This window comes from Heliangelus exortis, chromosome 17 (genome assembly GCF_036169615.1).
Source record: "Heliangelus exortis chromosome 17, bHelExo1.hap1, whole genome shotgun sequence".
Taxonomy (NCBI): Eukaryota; Metazoa; Chordata; class Aves; order Apodiformes; family Trochilidae; genus Heliangelus; species Heliangelus exortis.
Window position 1 is genome coordinate 8806735 of NC_092438.1, and position 14213 is coordinate 8820947.

At 44.3% G+C, this 14213-nt stretch overlaps 1 protein-coding gene across 3 annotated transcripts in view; it reads right to left on the reverse strand.

Moving 5' to 3' along the window:
• The window catches only part of TTYH3 (tweety family member 3), a 77064-nt gene extending 69689 nt beyond the window's left edge, over positions 1-7375 (reverse strand). For all 3 annotated transcript variants that reach the window (XM_071761517.1, XM_071761516.1, XM_071761515.1), the window contains exon 1: positions 7068-7375. In XM_071761517.1, coding sequence (XP_071617618.1) covers positions 7068-7190 — 123 coding nt within the window. In that variant the 5' untranslated portion in view covers positions 7191-7375. The remainder of the gene's footprint in view (positions 1-7067) is intronic.
• Between the last annotated feature and the right edge of the window lie 6838 nt (positions 7376-14213).

A 14213-nucleotide genomic window follows, 5' to 3' on the forward strand; every position in this document is an offset into this window, starting at 1 on the left:
AGGGGGAATGGGAAATCTCAGTGTAACTGATGGAAAGTTTACAACTAAAAGATAAAACAGATGCAAGAGGGGAACTGACAGTGGTTGAGATGCCAGCTGTAAACAAGATGCTGACTCCTCTCCATCTCAGGATTATGAAGAGTGAGCACCATCTTACTCAGTGCTTGCTTGCAGCCACCCAAGCATATTCACTTGCCATCAGAGATGATAGAAGAATGACTTCAGGAGAAGCATTAATCACTGCTGCTTTGTCCTCAGCACACATCCTTACAGGTACAGAAGTGTTCCCAGAAAGGAGTCACACGGAGCTGAGCAGGCAAGCTCTGCCCCATCAACACAAACAGCATCAACCCTTGGTTCTGGACCTCACCTTCTCCATCAGTAACTGTGCTGGTGGGGGATAAAGGATGGGGGAAAAGAAGTTAGCCTAGTCCTGGAAGAAAAAGGAATAAAAATAAAATAAAGAGGAAAGAATTGCAAGGGGATTGAAGAGTTTTTGTCTCCCCAGCTGCCTGCTTTGAAGACATGCATATCAAGGAACCTAAAGTGAAACTTGATGTGACAAAGGCCCATAACTTTTGTCTAGCACATTCTCAATAGACAGACTTCAGTTTAAAGTTCAAAAATAAATCTAATCCCAAACTACAAGTAAGAGATCAAGGCAACTTGTGGCACAGCTCCTTAATCCACATTCAAAGCCTTGGGATTAAGTCAGAGAAAAGCACCTGACTTCTCACCCTTAATCTCCAGAGTCATGCCTAATGGGATATGTTCTTCTGGGTGAGAATTTGTCACTTTCCCTAATAATGAAAAATCAGGAGCATTAAAAAACCACACCAACATCTGCTTGAAGTACTGCTTGTTTTATTAGATCAACACTTAAACAAAGGCTTTTTGTTCATCTGAAAAGTGTAGATTTTCCTCAGCTTAGAAAAAAAAAATAAAAGTGGGGGAAGATATGGGAGATGGTAAGACTGAACTGGCTTTGATTTAGTCCTTTCCAGAATGCCAGTGATCAGGCCTTGCAGCTGGACACCAAGATAAGCTTCCTAAGTAGCTACACAATTTTGGCAGCAAGCTGAAGGTTGGAGACCCTCATCTGCATTTTCAGTTCCTGTTTAGACTTTTTCCAAAGCAAATGCAAAATGCAAGGTTCCTGAATGTCAGCTTCTCTGAACCAACAAATGTGTGTGTGCATGTAAGTAAGTAGTATATAGGCAGCACTCAGAGAAGGTGGATGCATTGCCCCAAATTTACTTTCCAAGTACTTAAATCCAGACAAGGAAACATAAGCAGTTACAGCCATACAGGGAGAAAAAAAAAACAAACCAAAACAAACAAACTCCTGCAAAAACATCTTCTCTGTGCAGGATTAATACTTCTAGGATTCTACCCAAATGAAGCAAGCATGGCTTATAGCTTTACACACTCACTTTCATCTCCTTCCCTCCTTCCTCCACAGGGTGTTTCACATTTCTTCAGGTTACCTTTTACCCCTCTGTGTGTACTTTGCTCTGCCAAAACTGTGCATTCAGACCAGTTACCGTGTTTCACTAGAGTAAGGTAATCTACAGTCAGGGTTTCCAGAAACTGTGAGGTCTCAGGAGACCATCTGAAAATGCAGCAGCACAGCATGGGTCAGCAAAAAAAGTAAGGCTACAGACAGAAAGCTGGCAAAGGTTGACTTTTTTTCCTATCTGTATGCCATATGCTGCTGCATGACTGGATGTATCATCAACAGAAAGGGTTGTGTGCCTACCTTTAGTAAAGACCACCCATCCAAAACTGCCTTGATTCTGCATTTTTATTTATTGTACTGATGTTCCCTAGTAAAGGCTCTTCCAGATCAACCAGAGAACAGAGTAGGACTGCAGCAGCAGTTTGCTGATAAGAGGTGTTACTGCATGGTTCCTCATGCAACCAAGACTGATGAGTAAAGGGAAGAGGGGATTTTCCATCAGTTCTTAAAAACCCAAAAGCTACTTCAACCTAATTAGAAAGCATTGGATTCTACTAACCAGGGCCATCTAATTTTTCTGGAAATATGAACAAACTCGTGCTACAGCAGCATAGATGATGGACCACTTGGAAGGGGTCCATCTACTCTGGAAAGAAACCTTCAGCCTAACCCTTTAAGAAAGGCACATTACTCTCTGACTTGGAGCCAAGTAGACAAAAAGACGTCATCCAACTTGACTCATACACATGTTTCCAATTTACAGCAAGACTCTTGGTTTCAGAATTGAAATAAGACGCCAGTACAGTAGAGGAAGTTCTAAAACAATCTCTCTAATCCAAGACTTTTTGCAGTTTAGGCTCCATCGTGCTTCTCCAGCCAAGAAATACTTCCAAAGATGACATGAGCTGTTACGTGTAGGGAAACGGCCTCACAGAGCCAGAAAGTACCTGACAGACTTAATTTCTTGCTGAACCTTTACCTACAGGTTCAAATACATATGCCTTGGATTTGAGTCAGCAAGCCAAAGAAAGGGAAGCATCATTGGACTTGCACAGCACCTTTTACTTCTGGATTCCCCCTCAACACACATCCAGTAGTAGAAAAAGAGTGTAACACCACAAAAGCACTGACAAACATATAAAAGGAAACTTTTGGGTGACACCACTAAAGTGACCATCTCAAAAACCAAGGACAAGAACATATCCCTGTTCTTATCAATGTTTCCTTGAGCATGGTTCTGCATCTTGATTGGTGTGACCCAATCATCTAGCTTTTTCCCTAAAACACATCCATCCACCCACCATTGCCCCTGCTGCCCAGGCATTTGCAGCTGTGACTCTCACAGGAAAAGCACGATGGTGGCACAAGGAAGGAGTTTAGACAACTTTGTGGATCAAGTCTAGCTTGATCCACACTTAACCCAAACATTTGCAAAGATTCAGATCAACATTGCCATTTTTCAGCAATGACGAAAAAGCAGAAAATCAAGACAAGGTACTCTGTAACTTCACTTTTACAACATCTTTTCTTCTTCAGTGTTTCTAGAACACTTCTCAGCACACAGCAAGACTTAAGATTTACAATAAAATGTTGTAGGCTCCTTTTTTGTTGATACCAAAGGCACCCTGTATCAAGCTGATATCCCATTGCCTGTTGTGTTGTATTAGAAAGCCATTCAGCTTCTCTACTTCTATCCAGCAGGTAACCACACTACCTCAAGGGCCTTGGCAAACCATATCCTGAGCAAGTGAATTCAGTGCCATGTGACTCCAATATCACAAATAGAATTATTTATATTACCAGACTAAACTACCAGCAGCAGTGTCAGGACCATCTTAGTGGCCTGATTTACTTATCTAGAAGGAAAGCAAGTGGCCAGTACTGGGAAGATCATGATCATTGGGTCAGCAGCAAAAGGCATGGAGACCAGAACTGGGATTAGCACGAGGCTTCCAGGAGGAACTCAAGCTTTGCTCCATTTTTACATTCCCTTCACTCCAGAGTTTGTGACTCACTATACAATGAAAAGGCTTTGCAGAGCACTGCAGTATGAGTCAGATGAGAATACAGCCAGCACAAAACTGTTCAGATCAAGATATCTTCAACCCCAATGACTCATGGGAGGGTCAGGAAAAGAACTGGTTGGATAAGATCCTCTGCAGGGACAACTCTATGGAGCAAGTCCTGCAAGCAGCACATGAGGGCAGCTCTGACAGGACCATCATGCCAACCCCTTGGAGAAGAAGGACCATTCCCCATTGAAGTTCACCTCCATTCCCCCAGAAAGAGGAAACAACAAGTGGCACTGTTGTCCACAGCCTGTCATGATGGAAGGAAAGCACCTGAGAACACAACTAAACACACACATACATTTTTAAGCAATCCAGGAGGGGAAGGATCTGTTCCGCTCCTCCAGCCTGGCACACTCTGTTCTAATCTAATGCAACAAGATATGCTGGAGGAGATAAGAAGTAACTAATACCAGGAAAGAGTGTTTTAGAGACTGAGCCAGGTGATGAAGGTACAGAGCCAAAACCTGCAGCTGCATTGATCTCAGCCCTTGGCAAGGACATTGCCTTAAGTATTTCTGATGCTCTCAGACAAAAGGAGGAAGCCCCTGTAGGTTGGTACACAATGGATGCAGCCACCTTGAGCCACACCAGTGCACAGTGGCTCTGATGAAAGGACTAAATGGGACAGAAGAGCATGGCTGGCCCTTAAATCTTCCTCCTTCTAGATATTGCCCATCATCCTGGCTCCCAGAAGATACAACAAAAACCTGGACTTCAAAGCCCAGCAGTATGTGCTGATCTGCAAGCTGTGCAAGCTTTAGAGAGGTTTTGAGGGACAACACCTTGTCTGGTGCTTCAGTGGAATAGTGGCTTGTACTTGACAGTAATCCTGGTTGAGTACAGGAGGAAAGCCTGTTCCACAGCAGCCTCCTCACCTGCAGAAGCCCATGGCACTGGTACAAGCGAGGTGACAGCATTCAAACCCAAGCCACTGTATTTAACTTTTGGTGGAAATGGGATGTTCAGTTGATGTCCAAGTTCAAAGCCTGTCATCAAAACACAGTACAGAAAAGGAAGGTCTTTACTAAGATGTTACTAAAGAAAACAGTTTCATAAGGAAAACAATGCTTTTCCTTGGTCATGGCTTGGGAAATCTTTCCTAGAAAAGCAATGAGGAATCAGAAAGGATACACTGCTTCCTTCCTCATAAGAAATCAGAATGAGCACACAGCCTTGCTGTATGTCTATTTATAATGACGGTCTAGCTACCTGATGACTTGAAGTAATGGAAACAAAGTATTTTTAGTTTAGTAAAGGTAATCCTTCTTTAGTACAGCTAGAGACACTCTACCCTTTCCCATCTCCATAAACTCCCAGCTAGCATCCCCCCAACCTCTCTCCAGCTCTCAAATGCAGAGTGCAGTTTAACAGTTTGTACTTAATAATCAGCCCCTAATGGAATAGAAAACAAAAATATATACTTTGTGCCAATGAGATGTACAAAGAAAAGAAAAATGTGAGGAATCTAAAAAAAAAACAAAACAAAACAAAACCAAAAAAACAATGTTTGTATGTCAGGACATATATGCTATTGGCAGCTAAATACAAAAGGTTCCTAAAGAAAAGGGAATGCCAGCACAGGCAGCAGAGAGAGCAAGGGATGCAAATTCATAACAAAGCTAACAGAAAAAGCTAGAATTCAAACCAAAAGGCACCAGAACAATTTAAAGCATGAGAGAGCATTTAGCATTACAGCCCCCACTCCCGGATTAAGTTTCCCAGTTCCACTGCATTAGAATTAATCTACACGGCTGTGAACTCCAGAGTCAACTTGCAGAGCCCCAGCAGCTTCCTTATGTAACCAGTGACACCGAGAACACCAGAGCCTGCTGGATCCCCCTCACCAGCACCAAAACCAGCAAAGCTCCTGCTACTCAAATCATTCCCTTGACAACAAACACCTCAGTAATCCAGACATTCAGGTTTGGATTTGATAAAATGTTTTCTCGCGAGCTGATACAAAGACTTAAAAGGCCCCATACTGCTGTGCAAGAAATCCTTAATAGCATCAAAAGAGGGGAGGCAGCTACACAGGAGAAGAGCAGAAGGCTCTAAGTGGGAATATGATTACTGTAGAAAAATTACTGACAAATGAACACAACCCCAGATTGTTGTGAGGAATGCTTTTAAGCAATTTAAGTACATCTGCTCTCTATTCAAAGGTCAATGAGCGCTTGTTTCGTGATAACACACTCCCCAACAACATCTTTCCATGAACTCTTCACTTCCGATCTCCAGCATCTCACATCCCTTGTTTCAAAGGCTGCTACCCTCTGAGGTCAGGGAAACACAGCTAAGCTGCTGTGCAGCCCTACAGCTGTGTGTGGCCATCTTGAACTCTGCTAAGCCACGGGAATGAAAACAAATTAACAAATTGAAACACCGAATAGCAAAGTTAGGTCAAAACTTTGTTTTGTTTACCGGTTTAAAGATGTTACTTAGCATCTACCCCGTGCTCTTTGATTACATCTCTCACATTTTGCTCTGGCTTCAGCCCACAGATCTGTTCATCTGTTTTAAAAAAACAAAAAGCCACAACATGCTGCTTTCTGAAGTATTTCTATTACCTTTTATTTCTACGATATACAAGAAGCATTTAGATGACCTTTCTGCCTGTGCACGTGATAGGAGGCTGCATATATAGGACACTGCAAGAATGTTGAGAAAAGCAAAATGGTGTTTTCAAAACCAGAGACCGTGGCAAAGCGAGGCAGCAGAGTCACTGCAGCTCTGTTCCAAGATGACAGCAGAGAACACAGATGTTAGAGCACACAGATTCACTCCACAATCATTTTAATTACATGCCTAGCCAACCAAGCGCCGGACACAGGCTAAGCAGCATTTAAAAAAAAAAAAAAAAAAAAAAAAAAAAAAAAAAAGCGGCACACAAGTATTCTGTGAGCATCTTCCAGTGCACTTGATGATAATGCCGCTCTCATGCATTAAGTCATCTGGTTTCCAGGAGGCAGCGATTCGGTTTCGGAAAGGCGCTGCTGCCTCTTGGCAGGGCTGGGGACATCGCTGAGGAGCAGAGGGCAGCGCAGCCACCGCCAGCCCGAAGGGGTTACGACCCGGCCAGGGGCACCAGGCTGGGCCGGTGCCTTCGTCTGGACGTGGCAGCATGCAGGGACCTGGGGAGGGCACCTGGCCAGGGTTGCCTCCTGTACCCTCTTCCAAGGGGTCATTCCACCTCTTCTCAAAAAGAACTCGGGCTTCCAGCCTGCTGGAAGCAGCTCCAGGTTCCTGCTCACCCCCCTCGGCGGAGCGGCGGCTCCTGCCCAAGCCGGAGAGACCCCCACGTCCTGGCCTCCCCGACCTCTGCCCCTCATGAGGTGGACACCCACCACACGGAACAGGGGCGACATGGCACCCACCGACTCCCCCCAAGAAGCCCCTCTCCTCCTCCTCCGCACCCCGTGCCCCGCACACCCCCCGGCTGTACAAACACCCTCCGCCCGTCTGCAGGAGGGGACACAATGCGTGCGTGTCCCTGCGTCCCCCCCACACACACACACAGACCCCACGAGGGAACCCACCTGCTGGTACTCGGCGTCGTGCGGTCGGAAGTCAGCGGCGGTGAGCTCCCAGCGCAGGCTGAGGTGCGGCAGGCGGTGCAGCAGGCTCACCCACCAGGGCGGCGAGTAGCTGACGCCCGCCATGCCCGCCGCCTCTCCTCACCTCACCCCGACCCGCCGGCCATGGAGCGACGCCGCACTCCCTGCTCGTTCGCCTCCCTCTCTCTTCAGCCTCTCCCCGCCTGGCAGCCCCGCATGGCCGATACCCCCCCCACTACCACTCCTCCGCCTCCTCCTCCTCCCTCCCGCCGCGCCGATCGCTCCCTCTTTGTTCGCCGAGAGGCTCCACCGCCTCCGCGCTCGGCACCGCCCGCCCGTTCCCATTGGCGCTGCCGCCGTCCGCCCCGCCCCGGCCTCTGGGACCCGCAGGGCTCCCGCGGCCCGGGGTTCAGGTGGCTGCTGCCGGGACCGGCCGGGTTGCCCGTTGTGCCCCAGAACCCTGGGTTCGGTAGCCCAGTTCCGGCGCCACTGCGACTCGGCCTGTAACATGGCGCCGTGGTGCGTGGTCGGGTGTTGTTTTGTGGGTGAACGTCCGGCACCAAACGCCGACCAAGTACCAAGAAGTACCAAGGTGTCTGAAGATGCATTCGGACCCCTCCTGTGATTTTCCAGCCCAGTCTTGACTTGTTCCATGGAGTGCTCTGGTAGCTTTCGCTACAACCATCCGATCCGCAGGAAAAGGTTTGGCCTCTTCCAGACCCAAAGCCAACTACACAGCCCCATAAACTTCTGGGGACTTGGAATTTTCAGCTTGTTTTGATGAATACACAACTCAGAGGCAGGAATCAAACACCTCGCCATTTAAACACTGACAGCATCTTACTGTGTAACGGAGTGGAGCTGTGCAGAATGTACCAGCACGGCTTGTGCTCCCCACAGAGCCACTCAGACATGGCTTTCCCAAGGATTATACTCTGAGCTGATGGGAAAGGCTTTTCATTTCTTTCTAGAGAGAACAGAACCAAGTTATTTTTAGTCTTAGAGGTAAAAAATATGAGCATACCCTCTCAGGGGGACATGCTGGAAACCGCAAGGTACATAAATTCTCAGGGTAATGTTAGGATAGTGTAATAAAATGGAAAAGATGAAAACAGCAGTAGCAATATCAAACTCATTCAGTTTATTACAAAGATTGTATCATTCCTATTACAACTGAAATGCATGGATATATTTGCTGTTTTCTTTTAAAAACAATGGATCAAATAATTTAGTTCTTGCTCTAACTATGGAGCGGTCCTGAATTAATGCAGGAGCTCCTAAACTTATTCAGTCAAGCTATTCAGACCATCTCCTGAGATTTTGCTATCTCCATGCAGTCCTATGAACCAAAGTCTCCCCAGCCCAGCTTTTCACCCACTGCTGATTTGCCAAGCTGGAAGTGATGCATCACTCAACACAACTTGGAACTGGAAAGGGAAAAGGGACCATCCAGCTTTCTAACACCAAAAGTCTCACTAGTTTTACAGGCTTGAGAAACCTTCATCTAACTAACATTCTTCAGACTGAAAAAACTTTATGGTCCATGAAACCTCAAAAAACCCACTGAAGTGCTGTGAATCCTATTGGGAAAAAAAAAAAAAAAAAAGTTCAATAGCCCTACTTTTTTCTCCAAAATGGTGGTAGATCAGTAGGTATCACACAGACATCTCTTTTGCAAGTATGATTTTACTACTTTCCACAGATGCAGCTAAGCCTTTATGCTGCCCTTCCTGATGTGAATAAAGAGGGTAAAAATGTTAAAATGAGCTATTTAATACACTGGGACCAAATAAACATGTTTCTGCTGATGCTGTGAAATATTAACATCAATTTTAACAGCTTTTGAGGACAGAATCTTCATATGAGTATTATCAACATAGCTGAAAGGAAATCTTATCATTCACAAAGACCAAAAAGAAACAAGTCAGAGGGTTCCCAGCCACGCACTATGTGAAAAAGTACAAGATATACAAGGGTAAAAGATATAAGACCTCAGCCTCCTCCAGCTTTCTCAAAGAAAAAAATCTCATTTTTCTGCAGGAGAAGACTAAAACAACACCTACTTTTTTTATTTTTAATTTGTTTGGTTGGTTTGGGTTTTGTGTTTGTTCTCTTTGTTGTTTTTTGGGGGGGTTTTTTGTTTACTTTTTCCCGGTCTGAGCGAGGATGGGAAAGAAATTATTTTCAAGCCCAAGGATCCAACATATTTCACCACCAGCTCAAACAACCCAAAGACAAGGAGCAGAAAGAGCTAGCTGGATGTAAGAGCTTTCTTGGAGTGAGCCACTTATGCCACAGAGTTTATGCAATTCAGCACCAAAATGCTCAGGGCTGGAATCTGCCCTGCAGATGTTACTGCTGCCACGGGCCTCTGGATAGACAGAAAAAAACCCACAAAGCTGCAAGTCCAAGTTCCTCTGCCAGTAAAAGGATGGACATGAAATGAAAGCAGATGCAGCAAGGACTCTGCACCGAGATTTTTTTTTTTTTTTTTTTTTTTGACGACATTGATGTAAATAAATTAAAAAAAACAAAAACAATTTGGAACAAATGACAGAAAAAGCTGGATGCTATTAAACGAGGGTGTAAGCACCAGAGTATTAGGGTGGCAGTTTGAGGCACCATAAGGGGGACAGGGAGTAAATGGGAAAGGGAGCAGGCTCAGCAGCCCTGGTGTGCTTGTATCTCTCACAGCCATTTGCTGCGGAGACAACTGGATTAAATTATAGTAGAATGAGGATTTGGGATTACAGAGAAACAGAGGCATCAACAGTTTTAATTTCTCCCCTGCAATTATTTATAATTATATGGGAAAAAATGAAGAGTAAAGTGAATTCAGCAAAAAAAACCAAGGGACAAACTGCAGTATTTAGCACTAGCTGTACTTCCATGACAGGGCACTTCAGTGTGTTTTACCATGTCAGGAAATGGGGTTTGCATATCTTAGATGTCTAGGTTCTCTCATTTGATCCTATTCAGGTAATTCTTGATAACATGAGAACACGACAGCTATCAAGGCTCTCATGTTTACATTATAGAAGCCTTTTTCCCTCACCTCACAAAAAGGCAGTTCCTGTTTTGCCAAAGCAAAATAAACAGACAAGCCACGGCTGTAACATCCCAGGAATATAAACTAACAGTAAATCAGCCTCACATGGAAAGCAGTTCTCCAGTCAACCACAGCAAACTGCAAATGTCAGCTTGTTAGCTGGTAATCCTGCTGAAAAGTAACCCGAAGAGCCATATTAGCATTCACTAACTTGCTTTGACAGTGGCTTTGGTAAAGAATCACTGGACAAAATAGGTAAATGAGATCTATTCCAAAGCAAAAACCAATAAAGCTACAAAGACTAGTCTAAAGCTCCAAAATAAGGCAGCCAGGGCTGTCCCCTGTCTGTCTAGGACCATCAGTCAGTCTGCAAAGGCAATCCTAGAAATGTACAATTCTTCACTCTTCACAAGCCTCTCTCTGACTCCAGATGTCCCTACTGATGTGACACTTGCAATGAGAGCACCTTTTAGAACAGCAAACCCATACCTCTGGCTTTTTTTTTTTATTCACTGAGATGAAATAATTCAGCTTTTAATATACTGTGAAGTGAGAGGTCTTCCCCAGACTGTCAGACCTAATATACCTTATGAAAGGTTTTAGCCAACAATACTGATTTTTTTTTTTTTAAAATAAAAGGCAAGGTTGAACTCTAAATGCCAGCAGATGGATGATTTACCCTCTGGAGACTGGGGACTAAATTCTGGACAGTCAGAGGGAGGTCAGTGAGACAACTGTCTCTCAGCACTCAGCTGTTAATGTCAGCAACACCTCCACCCTGCTCACCTCTGCTGCTTCAGAAACTCTGCCCTTATATCAAGCTCTGCCTCCTTCCTGCTGAGCCAGACTGTGCCTCTATTAGGAGAAACCTTCCTCTCCTCCCAGGGTTTCCTCTCTATTTTGCTGCTGAAAGTCAAAGGACACAAAAAAGCCAGGGCTGCTCTCCAGCCTCTCCCAGATTTTGCTGCCCCTTCCATGACAGCTCAGTCCCCAGACTTTGCTCTTCCCAGCAAAATGATACCAGGGCCATTCCTGGTTGATTGCACCTCCCAGCTCCAAGAATTCCCTGGGTGGAGATGGCTGCAGACAGGAACACACACTTGGGTCTTTGTTGCTTTCTTCTTAAGTCATCCCAGGACTTTTGGGTTTAAACAAAGAATAGTCACAACAAGGGTGAGCATAAAAAAGCTTTAAGCTTTCAAGAAATCCTAAGAAAAGGTTGGTTCTGGCATTTCCAGTCCTGAGGCAATGGTCTCTTACATTTTGCTTGTCTTTTTATACATGGTGAATTCCAGGGAAATGGGTGGAAGATGTGGAAATCCTATTGCAAAAGCACCTGCCTGCTCCTTTCCTCTCCCCAGAGAGCAACACACAGAACATTCTATTATTTAGTTAATTGCAAAGAAACAATTACAAAGGAACTTGGCAAATTCTCTCTAATCACAGTTCAGTGAGTTCAGTAAGTTCAGGAAATTAGCAAATAAGTGAATATGAAAAGGAAAGAGTAACACAGCTCAAATTGCACTTTGTTAATTTGTTTTGTCACTCATAGTCTCTGTTTAATTATTTAAGATATTTCTTCGTAACATTCTACTACATTTTGTATAATAAACATTTACCAGCATAGAAATGCAGCAAGTGGCTATCACATATCTCCTGAGACGAGCAAGAAAACTGCTAATTCTGAGTATAAATTACAGAAAGACAGTTCCAGAAAAACTTCCAGGTTAAATAAAAAGAAGGTTCTGCCACAATTTGTGTAAGATACAAATAAGGATTATTGCTAGATAATAACAGTGCTAAAGAATGTTTGCACAGAATGTTGTAACTTGTACTACAAGCATTAATGGTCAATCCCCTGTTTATTAAAAGCTATCCTAATTTTCCATGCCTATGCCCAGAGGCCATTGAAACACATCCTTTTTTTACAGCAGCACCATAACCAAATGATAGATTTTACAGTATTGCAGTTCTAAATTCGTGTTCTAAGAAAGATTTCCAAGCTCCATTACATTCCTGAAGCAGAGCTGACAGACTGAGGAGAGGCAGAGGAGTGAGATGCAGGTGTGGGATTATCAGGCAGACAGAGAGGGAGGTCTCTGAGACAGCCCTTTATATGATGTCCCTCCTGCTGCCCAGGCCATTTTGAGCATCAAGATTTTATGACACATCTGTTCACACTATCAAGAATAGAAGCCCTAAAGGGCTCTATGTGGTACCCAACACAAAGTGTCTTTGAGAAATGTTGGCAAGGAACCCTACCAAATAGTAGTGGAGATGTCACAGTCTGAGCAACAACTTGAAATTTTGTTTTATACCCAGCTCAGGTGAGGGGAGCAACATGAAAGCTGGAGACCAGAAAAGATGTTTGAGCACATATGCTTCCAGGTCTGGAAAAGCTCATCAGGACTGGCAGGGGAAGGGGCAAGAGGAGCAGGGTACAACTTTATCTGTAGACTACAACAGAGTGGAGTTAAGAAGCACTCAGTAACACTGTTCAAGGCCAATCCTTTGAGCACAGCACAAGTACTAAAGGCCACACAGCAGCAAGTGCCAAGGTGCCTTACATGCATCTGAAAAAAGGGCAAACCTTCAGAAACTGGTGTCAGAGCTCTCTCTACCAGGCAAAGAATAACAGCAGCAAATGTGAGAAAGAAACAGAGGAACTGATGCAGCACCAGACCACCAACCATGCCTGAAAATCTTCTCCTAATAACCTAGAGCCAAACATGGTTATTTCCATGCCCACAGAATGAATGGTACTTTTTTTTTTTTTTTCCCCCTAAGAAGTTCACATGGGGAAAGCCATCAGTGAGCTGACAAACCTCCCATAAACAGATGCTGCAAAGCTTGGAAGTGTCAAGGGCATTCCGACTTCAGCTGAAGCCAAAGTATGGTTTAATACAACTGGTGTGAACACTTAATTGCTTTCAACTGAATTCAAGAGTTGTCTCTGCTCCAAAAAATCATGTAAAAATTTTTCCATTCATGCTGCATGGCTTACCTCCAGTGTTTAAGATTTAAACTTGAAGTTTCTGCTAAGGAATCCAGAGCATACGCCAGTGGAGCAGAGGAAAGAACAAAAAAGTGAAACTTAGATAATAAATTCAGGAAACACAGATTGTTTGCTTGAATCTTGTACTCTTACAGCTGGTTTAGTCCCACAACAAGAACTCTGCTTGATAGGAAGATGACTACAGGATTCCCATGTCTTCAAAGCAGGTAGCAGGGTCTTTTACCTTAATTAAACAGCATAATTGTTTTCCTGAAGGACCTGAAGGCTTTTTCAGAGAAGCTGGAAAGGAATGTACACATCCGAGCTCCTTCCACTAGAGCTTCACAAACAGCAGCAATAAGCAGGGTAGGGAGCTAAATTATAAATTCACTAGAGAGGCCTTGGAACCCTGTAATCTCCTATTCTCCCCCCAACTGATAGCAGACCAGTTTCATCCAGCCCTTTGCATGTCTAAAGCAATAAAAGAGCCTAGCACAGGGATTGCTCTGTGGCCAAAGGAAGTCCAAAGAGTGGTTATCTGTTCTCCATCCCTCCTACAAAGGGTTTCTGAGAAGTATCCATCAACAATATATTCAGGCATGAATGGTCACCACAATGAAGCTTTTACAATGAATTTCACTGGTCTGGGAAGTGATGAGCATGACTGCTGCAACCACCAAGCAAGAAGCACAACAATAGATGAAAAGGCATAAATGAAACTTGCTGTACTCTGCACAACCCCAGGTATGTTTGAGGCAAGGGCATGGCTTTCAGTTATAGAACTGCATGACAGAATTTATTTTCTGAATAAAGCCCCAGAAGCTATGACTGAAAGCAAAAGCCCATCACCTCTTCCAGTTCCACTGGGCTGTGGTCAAAACCAGTTAGTTCCCAATCAGAAAATCTTGACTCTGTACTAGAGAAATTTCACACCCTACATGTTTAGGAGTTATCTTGTTACTACCAGCTCAGGAAAGCAGTTGGAGGTAAGAGGTCAGCCTAGGTGCAAAGTGAAAACAAGAGGAGCACACAGCACCAGAGGAGCAATGCAAATACAGCAACTGCAGCAGGAATGCAGGAACAA